The following is a 15,553-nucleotide window of genomic DNA, read 5'->3' on the forward strand; positions in this document are numbered from 1 at the left end:
TTAACTGTGTGAGAGCTGATTTTGGCCGCATGAATTATCATGCGAGAACTAATTTTGGCCGCATGAATTGTCCTATGAGAGCTGATTTTGGTCACATGATTCTAACATCCGAGAGCTAACTTCGGCCGCATGATTCTAGCGTGCGAGAGCTAATTTCGGCCTTATGATTCTAACATGGGAGAGCTAACTTTGCATGCATAATTTTCTTATCATGCTAAACCATTTTTAGCCGTATATTTTGAATACTTTATTATGGTAAACCTTGTAATATGAAATGTTAACCTTTTGGAATAGAGTTCTTGTTAGTTGTAAGGGTGTGAATTCGTAAGCATTGGTACACAAGTTGAACTAAGATTTTGTAGTTATCTTGTTATAAAAGCAAGATACACTATGTCGAAGATAGGAAGAGGACATACTAGATCATAGACTATTATCAAGCCCACTATGAACACAGAAGCACACTTGGTAAATCAAGATGCAGGAAAAGAAAGAGAAGAAGCACTGCTTGAGAGAGTTGTACAAACATTAAGTAAGTCAGAAAATCAATTTAGTATTGAAAGATTGAAGGCGTTGGGAGCTATGACCTTGGAAGGAACCATGAATCCAGCTGATGTGGAAAGGAGGGTGAACTTGGTTGAGAAATGTTTTAGCGTAATGGAGCGCCTCGAAGACAAAAAAGTAAAGCTGGCATGTTGCAAGACGGTATCGAGGATTTTATGTGGCAAAAGTAGGAGGAGTAGAATTTGTTTGGGACAAATTTCGAAAATGATTTCAAGAAAAGTTTTACCCTCGTTCGTTTGTCGATGCAAAGAGGAAGGAATTCTTGAATTTAAAAACAAGGTGATATGGCTATCGCGGAGTATGAAAAGAAATTTAGAGAGCTCGGGAAGTACGCGATATCCTTTATAATGGATGAGGAGGATAAATGTAAGCATTTTGAGGAAGGTCTAAGGACCGCAATCTGAGTGCCTATGACAGCAAGCGCAGATCGGTCGAATTTCTCTAAGTTAATAGAGGCGGCTATGAATCTTGAGAGTACGCTGGCATGAGAAGGAAAGAATTTGAAAGAAAAGGGACCAAGCATAGAGATGAGCAAAGGAAAAGGGAGTGGTGAAGGAATTAGTAAGCAAGCTAACTCTGGATTTAGTCAAGGATCGCATTAGGACAATGATCAAAATTTCAAATGTTTGGAGTCGGTAAGCGGCATTCAAGAGTTTACAGACATAACAAGGTTTGTTTTAAGTGCAAACAAGTTGGACATTATCAAAAGGACAATTGGCAAGGAAACTATACGAACATGAGTGGCTTCTCGTTCTGATCAACGAGTTTTGTGAGGAGGCCTCAAGTTGGACAAAGGAAAGAAAGCTATCGAGTAAAAGGGATATAATGGAAGAAAAGGCGAGGAAGAAGCGTGCTTTAACATTAAGACTAGGCGTTTAGGGCAGGGCATGACATGAACGTATAGTAAAAGTTTGGAATGTGTGAGATATGTGTGAGATGTGAGCGAGATAATATATATGTATCTAAAAGGCTTCCTAAACATGCGTAAAAGTACTTCAACGGACTTAAGAGAGGTGGAAATTCGACTTTGGAATGCATAGTAAAAGTTTGAAATGTGTGAGATGTATTCGAGATATGTACAAGATGTGTGCGAGATAATACATATATACTTAAAAGGCTTCCTAAACATGCATAAAGGCACTCCAAAGGTCTTAAAAAAGGGAGAAATTTGATTTTGTAACGCATAGTAAAAGTTTGGAAGTGTCAGATGTGTGTGAGATAATACATATATACTTAAAAGACTTCCTAAACATGCATAAAAGCACTCCAAAGGCTTCCTAACCTTTTGGACTGATTCCCAATTGGGTAGACGACCTCCGAATATGCTACCAACAAACATTCATTAGTATAATAATTAGCACATAAACTATAAACATTTATATTATGGTCTCGTGCTGCAACAATGACATGTGAGCATGGTAGTTGCTTAGTTTGAAACTCCTTGTAAGTGTTATCTTGAGTATGAAGATTTACGACCTCCTCCTTATCTAACAATGCTTTTTAACATGGCTCCTTCATATTTTCTTCATCTCCCATTCCATACACCATTGTAACGCATTAAAATTCGAAAATGTTACATCCTTAAACCACCTTAAACAACCTTAAACTTTTTAGTTCCTGCAGAAATTGATTTGAAGTTAGAAGTTGACATATCACATAAAACCAGTGTATGAATCTTTAGGAAGCCTTTAAGTGTATCACATAAAACATAGTCACACCAAGGGGTGTTCACGGTTCAATTCGATTTGGTTTGAAACTGAAACCACACTAAACTGCAAAATGAAAAAAAAAATCATCCGAAACCAAATCAAACCGCTCATCTGTGTCAAACTGGATCGAAACTGAATCACTAATTTTGATTCGATTTTAAATCATCCCATACCATAGACATATGTTCCTACAACCTCCTACACAATTGTTTAGCTCTCTATACGATCGTTTAGCTTTCTGTACGATCGTTTACCCTCTTACACGATCGTTTAGCTTTCAAACCATCGCAATTATTTACCCTATTACACGACCATTTAGCTTTCTATACGATTCTTCAACCTCTTACACGATAGCTTAGCTTTCTATACGATCATTTATCCTCTTACGATTCAGTTCGATTTTAGAATCAATTTAATGCCTACGAGATGTTTGTGGAGGGATTGATGACTTTTAGAATTAGGTTTGAAAAAAGTTGAGATTTAGGACAAATTGATAATGAAAAGTCAATTTTGCACTTAATGAAATTTCTCTTCCCTTCTCTTTAACTTAAAACATAATGTGGAAAAAAAATTATTATTTGGTAAATCAGAACCTCTCGATCTCTCTAACCTCCTTCAAACTCTCTTTCTCTCAATCTTTCTTGTCATTCCATAGACTTGTTTTAATTAAATTACTTCTAAGAGTTATCTCTATTCATTAACATATTCTTTCTAAACTCCAAAATTGCAAAACTATTTTCAAATTTTGTGACCTACATTGTGCAAAAAGACAATATTTTTATGTTTTTATCCAAATTTTGATTGTAAATTTTAAAAATGGATAACTATATTAAATAAAGATAAAAATATTTTAACATACACCATGTCTTGTTATATACTCAATTTAGTTGTTAAAATGTTAATTTTCATAAATATAACAAACCAGCAAAATATTTACTACCCATATAATTTTAACAAGGGATCTTTTAAAAAATATAACAAAGAGCAAAATATTTATATTGTATAGAACAATTTCGAAAACAGAAAAAACTCACAAGCCCACAATGGAAAATACCAAAAATGTCCTGTCAACCCCACCGTAAACAACGTGCATAATATATGTGGTACAAGATCGTTTAAATTTGGCTATTGTTTTGGTACATGATCGTTTAGATTTGGCTATTGTTTAATTTGGTTACACGATCGTTTAATTTGGTTAGTTAAATCTAAATGATTTTTTTTCAAAATTTGATAAACGATCGTTTAGATTTGGCTACCCCAAATCTAAACCAAGTAAAAGAAAAAAAAAGAAGAAGAAAAGGAGAAAGACGATGGAAAGAAATCGCAGTGGAAAAATAAAAAAAGGAAAAGAAGAAAAAAGATAGAAAGAAATCGCAGTGAAAATGATAAGAAAGACAGAAGGAAAAACCTAGAATATTTAAAAAATTGCTAACTTCATGGGCTTTGTTACACGGACCATAAATATTTTAGTGGTCTGTTATATTTAAAAAATCGCATGTTGCCGGGGTTATTTTTTGTATTATTCATTATGGGCTTGTGGGCTTTTTCTATTTTCAAAATTGTTCTATACAGTGTAAATATTTTGCCACTTTGTTATATTTTTGAACAAACTCATTGTTAATATATATATATATATATATATAATGTATTATAAATTATATAATATACTTCATAATAATAATTATAAATAAAATTATATAATATACTTTATTATTAACTAGTACTTAATAGATAATGGAATTGGTGTAGATATAAAAGAATGAAATTGTTTACAAAATACATTAAAAGAAAAGTTAAATAAACAAAAAAGAATCGGATGAATTTTGCTATATTTTGTAAATAGTTTCAATATTTTTGTACTTTTTAGAATGTCCCTATCTGCACCTAGTTTTATGATTTATATATATAATGTCGAAAACATTTTAGAAAATAGTTTAATTAGAATCTAATTTATGAATATACTACCAAACACAATTTTGAAAACATAAAATACAATGATGCATTAAACCACTTAGTTTTTAAATTTCTATTTTCAAAATTCATATCAAATATGTACTTGAAACCAAAGTTGTAAAAAGTAAAAAACTTGTGATATAGAGAAGGATATGAAAAGTCCAATTTCAAACCTATAGAGGATAACTTTGGGATATTATTGATGGTCATTATGTTATTTTGATAAGAAAAAGAAATACAGAATAGGTGCTTTCATTTACAAAGTATTACTCCCAAATTTATAAATAGCTTCCTTTTAGTTTTTAAACTTTTATTTATTTCACATTACTCTTCATTCATATACAAGTCCTAGATTTAGATATCTCCTGTATTTGAATCACCAACTTTTAACTTTGTGGAATGGATCGTGGTTCCCATTATAATATTTAGTGTTTTTTTTTAAAAGGTAATTTTCTTATACAACAACAAGGAGGACCTCACAGCCTGAGGTCAAGGCAACAACGCATAAAATGCTAACAAAACAAAGAAAGTCTCTAAACATAACAAGAGGCTGAACCACAAAACAACAAAAAGACAAAAGGACAAAAGGACCACAATCTCAACAAAGTTCCATCAACTAGGGAAGTTCAACTTAACATATAAATGAATAAAACCCCACAGCCCGAGGACAAGCAGGAAAACCAAACAAAAGAACAAGTTAAAAGGAAGATGAACATCCTCTCGCCAAGAGCCAGCACGAGCACGAATTCACGAACAAATAAGATGGAAAAGGACAACAGGATCACGAGCTTGACCACCATGTAACCGATGATTCCACTCGTTCCAAATAAAATAGATAGTTGCCCACCAAAGAACACGCCACAGCTTCCTCCTCACACCCTTCCCAATACCCTGATGACAAATCCAAGACAACTCAACCCCCCAATGCCCAATCCTATGTGATGAAGCCATGATCCGAAGAACTCTAGACCAAACATCCCCCCAAACGAACACGAAAAAAATAAGTGATTGCAAGACTCCACACCCCCCTGACGTAGAATGCACGACAACGGTACCGAACTATCCCACCTATGTAATCTATCTCTAGTGCCCAACCTATCTTTAATGGCCAACCACGAACAAAAGGAATGTTTTGGGATATTTCCCCCACCCCACAATAAATCATCCCAAAGAACCCTACCACCCCTAGGACGAATAGCTTCCCATACACTTGCAATAGAGAAACCACCCTAACGACCAGGAATCCAGACCCAACTATCACTAACACTAAGACACGGACTAACCTCCTGAACCCTCTCCCATAAGTCAATTAATTCCAAAGAAACTCGTGGCCAAAGCCATTCTCCATCTGGGTCAATAAAGTCAGAAAGTCTAGCCTCCCTCCAACTACCTGCATCATAAATCACTCTCTCCCCAACCTACTCCAGAATGGCACCCCCCTGCAACCACGGATCAAGCCAAACTCTACATCTATTGCCATTCCCTACCTTCATCCTTACATGATGTTTCAGCTTCTCTCGCTTACGTAAGATCGCCCGAAGACACCAAGATCGACCCACTCTACTATCCACATCCCACAAAGACCTCCTCTTTAATATATAAGCCTCCACCCAAGCCACCCAAAGAGAACCCGAATTTGTCAACATAAGCCACAAAATCTTCAAAGTACTCGCAATATTCCAAGAAGGGCCATCTCGAATACCAAGACCACCCTCCTCAAAGGGAAGACACACATCCACCCACGCCACCTTTATACCTCCTCTACCTTCCTCCTTACCCCTCCAAAGATAAGATCTGAGAATCTTGTCCACCTCATTATGCACATACGCAGGAAGAACAAACACACTAGCCCAGTAAACTTGAAGGCTACGAAGCACAGAACAAACAAGCTGCATTCTACCAGCAAACGAAAGAACTCGAGCAGTCCAAGAACGAATTTGGCTAGTGATACGCTGAATCAGAGGAGCACAATCATTAGAACATAACCGACCAGTAAGAAGAGGAAGGCCAAGATAACGAACAGAGAGATTTCCACGGACAAAACCCATACAAGCAGCCAGATGAGAAGCATTCTCATTATTAACTCCTGCAACAAAGATAGAGCTTTTCCTAGGATTTGCAAACAAACCTGAAAGCTCACCAAACTTCTGAAGACAATCTCGAATAAATCTGATAGAGAGCTCATCAGCAGCACAAAATATCATAAGGTCATCGGCGAAGGTCAGATGGGTTAACTTAACCTTTTCACAACGATGGTGAAATTGAAAACTCTGAGGAATCTTGTTCAGCATACGAGAAAGAACTTCCATCACCATAACAAAGAGAAAAGGAGATAAAGGATCACCTTGTCTTACACCCTTCCTGCCATGAAAAAACCCCTCTAGTGAGCCATTAATCATAATAGAGAACATAGGGGAAGTAACACAGGCCCTAATCCAACTCACAAACTTCAGCAGAGTACCAATAGCAATCAACAAACCAAACAGAAAATCCCAATTAACAGAGTCATAAGCTTTTTGAAGATCAACTTTCAAAGTACATGGAGGTTAACCAAAGTTAAGATGATAACCTCCTACCAATTCCTGACAAAGCAGGATGTTCTCGATAATACTCCTCCCAGGTATAAAAGCTGACTAGTTACTACTGATAAAAGAAGGAAGCCACACACGAAGTCTATCAGCCAGAATTTTAGAAATGCATTTATATAACACATTACAACAAGAAATAGGACGAAAGTCCTCCAGACGCTCAGCCCCATTATGTTTAGGAATGAGGGTGATAGCAGTAGCATTAACCCATACTGGAAGGTAACAGGTCTCAAAGAAATGTAAAACCACATCACAAAAATCTTCCCCAACCACAGACTAGGCACCTTTGAAGAAACCTAAAGAGAACCCATCAGGACCGGGAGCCTTTCCACTATCCATAGTTAATAAGACCCTCCTAACTTCCTCCCTACTAATAGGTAACTGTAACGCCTGACAACACTCCTCAGACTACTGAAACTAAACAATCTCATCAATAACTGGGGTCAATTCTCTATAGCTAATCTCCTGGGACCCCAAACTGTTACTAAAATAATTAACTGCCATATGAACCACCCCATCATGTGAAGACACCCTGGATCCATCACCATCAGAATCAACTAGAGAAAGTAGTGAATTACGACTCATACGAGAGTAAACGAAACGATGGAAAAAAGCCGTATTCTGATCACCCAGCTTTAACCATCGAATTCTGGATTTCTGCCGAAGCGAGGCTTCCTCCAATCTAACTGCTGTCCAGAAAGTCTCAGTAGCAAGACTTGCTTGGCGACTCAAAACATCCGACATTGGGTTACGTTCTACCTTTCTCTGAGCTATATCCATGGCCAACTTAGCAATGCGCACCTTCTCATTAAGACTCTTGATGTGTCTACCAAACCGTCCACGGAGAATAGGTTTGAGATGATGAAGGTTTTTCATGAGGCTCACTAGCGGAGAGACACCCTCATGACGACTCCACCTCCTAGCAACCACCTCAATAAAGGATGGATCCTCCACCCAATGATTGAAGAACCGAAAAGACACCACTTTGCTATTTAGCTGAAAGCTAGGATAAAATAAAATTGGAGAATGATCAGAAATACCCCATGGAAGCACATTTACCAACATGGTAGGCCATGCAAATAACCAATCATCATTCACTAAAACACGATCCAGACGATCAACAACCCAGACCCCTGAACTTTACTAGTCCAAGTAAACCAGTTCCCCTGCACCAAAGGCTCCACTAAATCAACATCGCGAATAGCCAGATCAAAATCCTCCATCTCACCCTGAATAGGAGATCCCCCAAATGCTTCAGAATAAACTCTAATAGCATTAAAATCTCCCATGACAACCCCTGGGCTCGACCAAGCAGAAGTAATCTCAACTAATCGACGTCATAATAAACGTCTCTCAATATTACTATTAGAGGCATAAACACAGAACACCTCTACACAAACACCGGATAAAAGATCTGTTAACGTACCTGTAATAAACTGCTCATCCATCACATTAGTAGAGAAAGAAAAACGATTCTTCTTCCACATCACCCAAATCCGACCAACACCACTATTACTGTAACTACAAGAGTAATCCCAAGAGTTACTGAACCTTTTAGAAACAGAATCAAAATTACCTTCTCGAACTCTAGTCTCCAAGAGGCAACAAAACCCCACTGAGGAAGACCCCAGAAAATCAACAACTGCCTTACTCTTCATCTGGTGGTTTAAACCACGTACATTCCAAGTGCACCAACTAATCATGAGAATTATTAAGTGTAGGTAATCCTTTAGGACCAATAGAAGAACTAACACCATTAAGAATATCAGTACCTTCATCAACCTGTAAGGGTGGCGGAGAACCCTCTATTATAGATAGTGCCCACTTGTCAGCGTCACCCCACCTCCAAAAGACTACCAAAAGAGTTTGACATAATCACCTCCATACTCTTTCCACGATCTCTAACAGAGACCAACTCACTCTTCCTGCGAGTTACAAGGGTAAATTCATCACTTTTACCCACCCCCTTCTCCACTTGGCTGTTATGTCTATTAGGAGAGTTCCTAATTTCACCTTCCTCTAACTGTTTGAACGATTCAAGAACAACTTCCCCACAAGGTTCACTGTCTACATCATCCCCCTTGTGCACAACCTCCTCCTGAATGGTTTTACTCTCCACACTTCTAGAACAATTACTACCAGAATGCCCAAAGGCACAACACAAATTACACTTCCGTGGTTTCCACTCATAATTAACCGAAACATTAAAATCTACTCCTCTGAGACTAACAGTAATTTCAGCAGGCATATTTGACCCTGCCTCTAATTCAACACAAACACGAGCATATGAGAGCCTACGACGCTCCTTAGTGGCCAAGTCTAAAGATATAGGTTTCCCCACAGCACTCGCTACAACAGCCAACCCAGCTTCTGTCCATAACTCCATAGGTAATTTCCCCAATCTAATCCAAACCGGAACTGAATTAAACACAAAGAATTCAGGAACAATACCTGGAGTCCATTTTCTGAGGAGCATAGACTTGTCATCGAGATGCCATGGTCCACGCGAAAGAATCCACTCCACTGATTTTGACCGTCTAAATTGAAAGCAAATGAGATCGTTTTCCAAAATAGTGATAATGGGCATTTCAATCTTCCCCCAAATTTTCTCAACCAAATGCTGAATAACGGTATAAGGTAGCTTGGAATCAATCAGCTGACCTACCAAAGAATTTTCCCACACTTTAATTCCTTGATCGATAACCTCTTCAGGTGGAGTGACTACAATTTTATCCCCAATAATTTTGGGCAGAGTATAGAGCAGGGATTCTTCAGAAGAGGTCCCAAATAGCGAAGCCCATGTGGATTTAGAGTCAATAAGCTGCTTATTAATTCCATTCTGAACAACATTAGAGACATTTGCATTCTGATTATTCAAAACGCAACCAGACGAAACGTTGCTCGGCTCATCCTCTCCAGAATTAAAAAAATCACCAAATTCAATTCGCGACCCACTTGAAATATCATCCAGCTTCTGCCCACACACCGAAGACCCACATCTTCCAATTACAGTTTCATTTCGCGGCCCAAAAGAACCCAGCCCATCGTCTCGCCGACCAGCTTCTTTAGATCCACGTTTTCCTTCTGATTCAACATCAGGCCCAATTAAGTCAGGCCCAACTACGTTCAGCCCGTCCATCATAGAATCAGCGTTATGAACTTTCAGCACAATCGACCGATCTTTCTGAGTCGGCCAGTTCAGCGATATTCGAACCGTACCTAGGTCATTCGTCTTTCGTTCTCTTACCGCTGCCTTGTGAACCTTCTACAGTCCGGCCAATGCCCGTTTTTGAGCTTTTGATGCATCATCGACCAATCCATCTCCATTAATAGACATCATCTTACAATGAAAACTACAATAAACGTGCCGATTACTCCACAGAAGTCAAACGCCCCGATTTCCGATCTGATTCATACCTCAATCAAAAGAACTAATCGACCAAAACCCAGATCTGAATGAAATCACATATAATCGGCACAATAAACCATTCAAATCAGAAAGCAAAAGCGTTAATCAACACAATAGAGCAAAAAGTTCTTAAAATCTGAGGCAACGACGTAGAAATCCCCGACCAAAAAAACTAGTCCGACGGCCTTCAACTGAATCGAAAATCGATTGAAATCATCCCGAAAATCTAATTCAATCAATAATAATGATAAATCTGATGAAATCAATGATAACCCTACAAAACCCAGTGAGTGAAACGACTGATTTCGCCAGAAAAATGCCTCCGCGCACCTCCAAACGCCGATCGCCCGAACACCGAAATTGGAAAAGTTGAGAGACGCGCGTGTAGTTCACGCGCCCGCTTTTTCAAAATGCTTCTTGGGTGGAGGATCCATCCTTTATTGAGGTGGGAAGATAACGATGATATACTGTTTTCAACAATTATAATGACGATAACTACAATTATACCATTCAAAATTTTTATTTGTTAGAGATTATTCTCTTTTTTTATCACATCTACTATTTTCTATTCAAACTAATATATTATGCACTTTAAACACAAATTATTATAGTTAGACAATAGTCTACTTTCCAACCACAAACTATTATGACTTATTAGTTGTTATCGAAAGAAATGTGAAACAAATTGCACTGAATTGCTTGATTTTTTCATTGATAGATGTTGCTTATTTACACAATTAAAATGAGGTAAATATGGTAGAAAATAATGACAATTGATTACAATTTAATTTACAATTATGGGCTTAAATTATGGAATTATTGATGACAATTTAATTTACAATTATGGGTTTAAATTATGGAGGGAGATTTGGGAAGATTGATTTATTTCCTAATATCCCCCCTCTAATGGATAACTCAGATTGAGTCAGTAGTTTGTTGCGAAGATGAAGAAAGGTTGAAGCCAACAATGATTTTGTGAATATATTAGCAAGTTGCTTGTCAGAGGAGATGTGACAAACAGAGATATCTTTGCGAAGAACTTTTTCCCGAACAAAGTGATAATCAATCTCAATGTGTTTTATTCTTGCATGGAAAACAGAACTATGAGCAAGAGAGACAATGGAAGCATTATCACACCATAGTGTTGGTGAAGTTTTTAGAGGAACACAGAGATCACAGAGAAGCTTCCGTATCTAGTAAAAATCAGCAGTAGTAGTGGCGAGAGAACGATATTCTGCTTCTATGGAAGAACGAGAGAAGTTGTCGTATCGAGTAAAGATTAGCAGTAGTAGTGACGAGTGGCATTAGTATCCATAGAAGGTGAGCGAGTATTGTCAACAGTGGATGAGTTAGAAGTGGGAGATTGTGGGGATGTAGAGTTTGAAGATTGTGGAAAGTTTAGTAAGGTGAGTAGTAGGCTGGGATCAGAGATGGATTTAGTATGAGATGGAGAAGAAGGAGAGGATTGGGCAAAGGGAAAAATTGTTTCATGAAAGATGTGAAACAATGGTTTGTTTGGTAGATGGATTATAACAGAGATAACCTTTAAAATTGTGAGGATAGCCTAAAAATATGTGTTGTGTGGTTTTGGGTTCAAGTTTGTGTTTGGTGTAGGAATTTAGAAGGGGATAACATGACAATCCAAAAACTTTTAAATAACGCAAATCAGGAGTATTACCAAAAAACTTTTCAAATGGTGACAACATGTGAAGAGAGGGTGAGGGCATTCGATTAATAAGAAAAACTGTAGTAGAAAAGGCATAAGGCCAAAATTCAACTGGAACAGAGGAGTGAAAAATTAAAGACATTGCAGTTTCAACAATGTGACGATGTTTACGTTCTGCAATGCCATTTTGTTCAGGAGTATAAGGACATGATTTTTGTGAGAAATACCTTTGGATTCAAAAAAAGGATTGCAAAGAATTATTGCAGAATTCGCCACCACCATTGGATCGAAAAACTTTAATATTTTGAGATAGTTGAGTTTCAGTAAAAGAAACAAATTTTTGCATAATAGAAGGAACATCTGATTTATAAGCAATAGGAAAGAGCCAAGTAAATTTGCTAAAATTGTCAATGAAACAAACATAATAACGATTTTCATTAGAAGAAATTATTGAAGATAATCCCCATACATCACTATGAAAAAGTGCAAGTGGTGTAAGAGAAGTAGATAAAGATATAGGAAAATGTAATTTTTTTATTTTTGCTTTTAAACAACTAGTGCAATTGTAAGTAGAAAGAGAATGAGACAAAGATAGACCTATGCGAGATAAAATTGAACTGAGAATCCTTGGAGTAGGATGACCTAAACGAAAATTCCATAATGATGAATGCTCCTGTTTTGCGTGAAAATTTAAAATTTTTAAATGCATGGTAGATGTGGGTAGAGTAGAAATACTGGGAATAGGGTAGAGACCATTGATGCTTTCACCAGTATACAGTATTCGATCAATGACTTTATCCACTGTCGATATTTTGAATATTTAAAGATTGGTCATTGCGACAGTTTCCTCACCATTATAATTGTTAGATAGGTTGAGATTTGCCAACTCATTCGTCATATGAACGTTACATCCACTGTCAGATAGCAAAAAATTATTAGTATGTTCAAAAGATTGAGAATTCATAGAATTTACCACCATTGCCGCTAGTTGAGAAGGTGGATGTCGGCCTTGATATAAGAAATTCATGCGATTATAGAAATCAAGAGCTCCATGTCCTTGTTTTTGGCATATTTGACAAAAAATGTGTCCTGCTGCAAAATTATTTTCATGATTGAAAATAGGCCTATAAATGGGATCCGGCCCAATAAGCCCATGATGATGGGAATGGCCCGAAGAAAAATTGTTGGCTGGAGAGAAGTAAATTGGGCGACGGTTTGGACATGTTATGGGCTGAGAGTGATGAAATGGGCTTTTGGGCTATAAGAAATTTGCTCCATGCGATCCAGAAGAATAAGGTGGATTTCCACGAAATTGAGATTTATTTGGGGAATAAAAACTAGAGTTATTTTTTCTACCTCTTCCACAGCTTCCATGAAAATCATGCACAGCGGCATTAAAGGCGGTGGGAGAAGCTTTGGTTGCGGAAGATTTTTCTATGGTTGATTCCCCTGAGATGAGTAAGGTGTGAAGCTCTTCAAGGGAGATGGTTCCGCTTCGAGTTCGAATCGATGTACGGAAGGTATTAAAGGCGGCAGGAAGACCATTTAAGGTATGAACCAAGATTTCTTCTTCTTCAAGAGAAACAGATGCAGTGGCAAGTTTGTCAACAAGTACTTTGATTCTAGAGGTATATTGTTCAATCGTTTCAGACGGATTTTTTTTATGGTGTAAAGGGCAAATCTGAGGTCGAGGATATTGACTCGGGTGTTGGAAGAATATCTCTTTTTTAGAGAAATCCATAAGGATTTGGAAGAGGTTAATCCAACGACATGAGCAAGAGCAAAGGGTGATAAGGTGGTGTTGATGAGGGTGATGAGGGCTTGGTCACGGGAGAGCCATTGAAGATATTCTAGATTGGTTTCAGTAGTCGATGAAGGCAAGAATTTGGGAGGAAAGGGAATCGTCAATGTGGTCAAAAAGGGAATGAGCTTTGAGAATGGAAGAAACTCGGTATTTCCATAGAACATAATTTGTGGAGTCCAATCGAAGAGGTACGAGGTTTCAAATATTGGATAGCAAGAAGAGGGTGGAAGTGGGAACGGTTTGATTTTGTGGTGATGGCTCTGTGGGAATGGAATTGGTGGGATTTTTAGTGGTGATTGGATCATTTTGGAAACTGAAAGTTGCCATTGAGAGGAGGTAAGTAAAAAAAAAAATAGTTTGAGACTAGCTCTGATATTATGAAAGAAATGTGAAACAAATTGCACTGAATTGCTTGATTTTTTCATTAATAGATGTTGCTTATTTATACAATTACAATGAGGTTATGGTAGAAAATAATGACAATTGATTATAATTTAATTTATAATTATGGGCTTAAATTATGGAAATATTGATTACAATTTAATTTACAATTATGAGCTTAAATTATGGAGGGAGATTTGGGAAGATTGATTTATTTCCTAATAGTTATAACTCACACTTGTAAAACTACTAACTAAAACAATTAACTTTTCTCTCAAAATGCTATACTAAGAAAACGTTTGGATTATCTATGAAAATAAAATTGTTTTTCAATAATACATTTTCTTTTAAACACTTCTTTTAAAATGAGTTTAAAATTTAAACACTTACATGGTTAGATTTTTTTATAAGTGTTTATATAAATAATTTTATTTAAAAACCTATTTTATTTAAAAACTTATTTTCTCAAAATTAAGTTTGAAGTGTTTTCTTTAAAATGAATTATTTTTAAATTTAATTTTTCAAAAATTCATTTTGAAAAGTTACCGAACACTTCAATTTTTTTAAATGATTTCTTTAAAAATTTAGACGCTTTAAAAAAGGTAATCTATTTTTAGCTTCTGAACAACTTTTTAATTAAATTACAACTAGACGAACATGTAAATTCTAAATGAGGATAATTTTTTTTTAAAAAAAATAAATAAATGAGGATATATTTTTTAATTTTAATCCTAAAAGGTTAAATCCCATATATATTAAGAGAAATCATAGGTGAGAGTGGATTTATGGAAAGAAAGAAATAGAAATATATGTGTGTATATTAAAGGTAAAAGAAAGTGAGGGCTTATTGTCTACTTGGGGACAATTGTGAATGGCCCTGTCCCTTCCAATTGTTTGAATATTTAAAATATGGGACCCTTGAGAAATGCTTTGGTTGTGACTTGTGATATCGAGTTCCTCTCAAAAGATAAATGAAGAAAAAGAAAGTGAGAGAAGTTGTACTTTATATTGTCAAGTGCCATGATCTTATTGGCTCCTTAAAAGCTTCACGAACTAAATTCAATTTTTAGCTCAAAAGGATTCCACATATAAAGTTAATGCTACTTATTAAACGGAATAACATATGATTTAGTGTTTGTTACATGGGTATGAGCGTAGTAAAAAGTTAAGAAATGCTTCTTTCTACTTCTTCTAATATGTCATACATTTGAATCATCTGTTTATAAACTATTAATATTAGATATGAATATCCTTTCTAGAGGCCGTAGTATAGTGTGATTAATAAATATTGTTTTTCGAGAAAAAACTTGATGAATTTGTACTTTTAGACGATCGTATTTTTGGCAGAGTGATTAAGTTAGTCTAACCCTTAGCTCTTCTATTAACTTCTCCCGCATTAGAGTATTTTAGATTTCTTTCAAAGTATGAGCCATTTTCTTTTCCAAAGAATATATAAGTTCATGTTATTTTTATCTTTCTTTT

General features: G+C 36.4%; 1 protein-coding gene across 1 annotated transcript; it reads right to left on the reverse strand.

Moving 5' to 3' along the window:
* Nucleotides 1-7,228: 7,228 nt before the first annotated feature.
* On the reverse strand, nt 7,229-9,950 carry LOC103501395 (uncharacterized). The gene is made up of 5 exons (XM_008464965.1): nt 8,691-9,950; nt 8,508-8,593; nt 8,238-8,332; nt 7,970-8,138; nt 7,229-7,814 (listed from the first exon to the last, which is right to left on the reverse strand). Exons 1-5 carry the CDS (start codon nt 9,948-9,950, stop codon nt 7,229-7,231), a joined length of 2,196 nt encoding a protein of 731 aa, XP_008463187.1.
* Between the last annotated feature and the right edge of the window lie 5,603 nt (nt 9,951-15,553).

The sequence above is a fragment of the Cucumis melo genome, chromosome 9 (genome assembly GCF_025177605.1).
Source record: "Cucumis melo cultivar AY chromosome 9, USDA_Cmelo_AY_1.0, whole genome shotgun sequence".
Classification (NCBI taxonomy): domain Eukaryota; kingdom Viridiplantae; phylum Streptophyta; class Magnoliopsida; order Cucurbitales; family Cucurbitaceae; genus Cucumis; species Cucumis melo.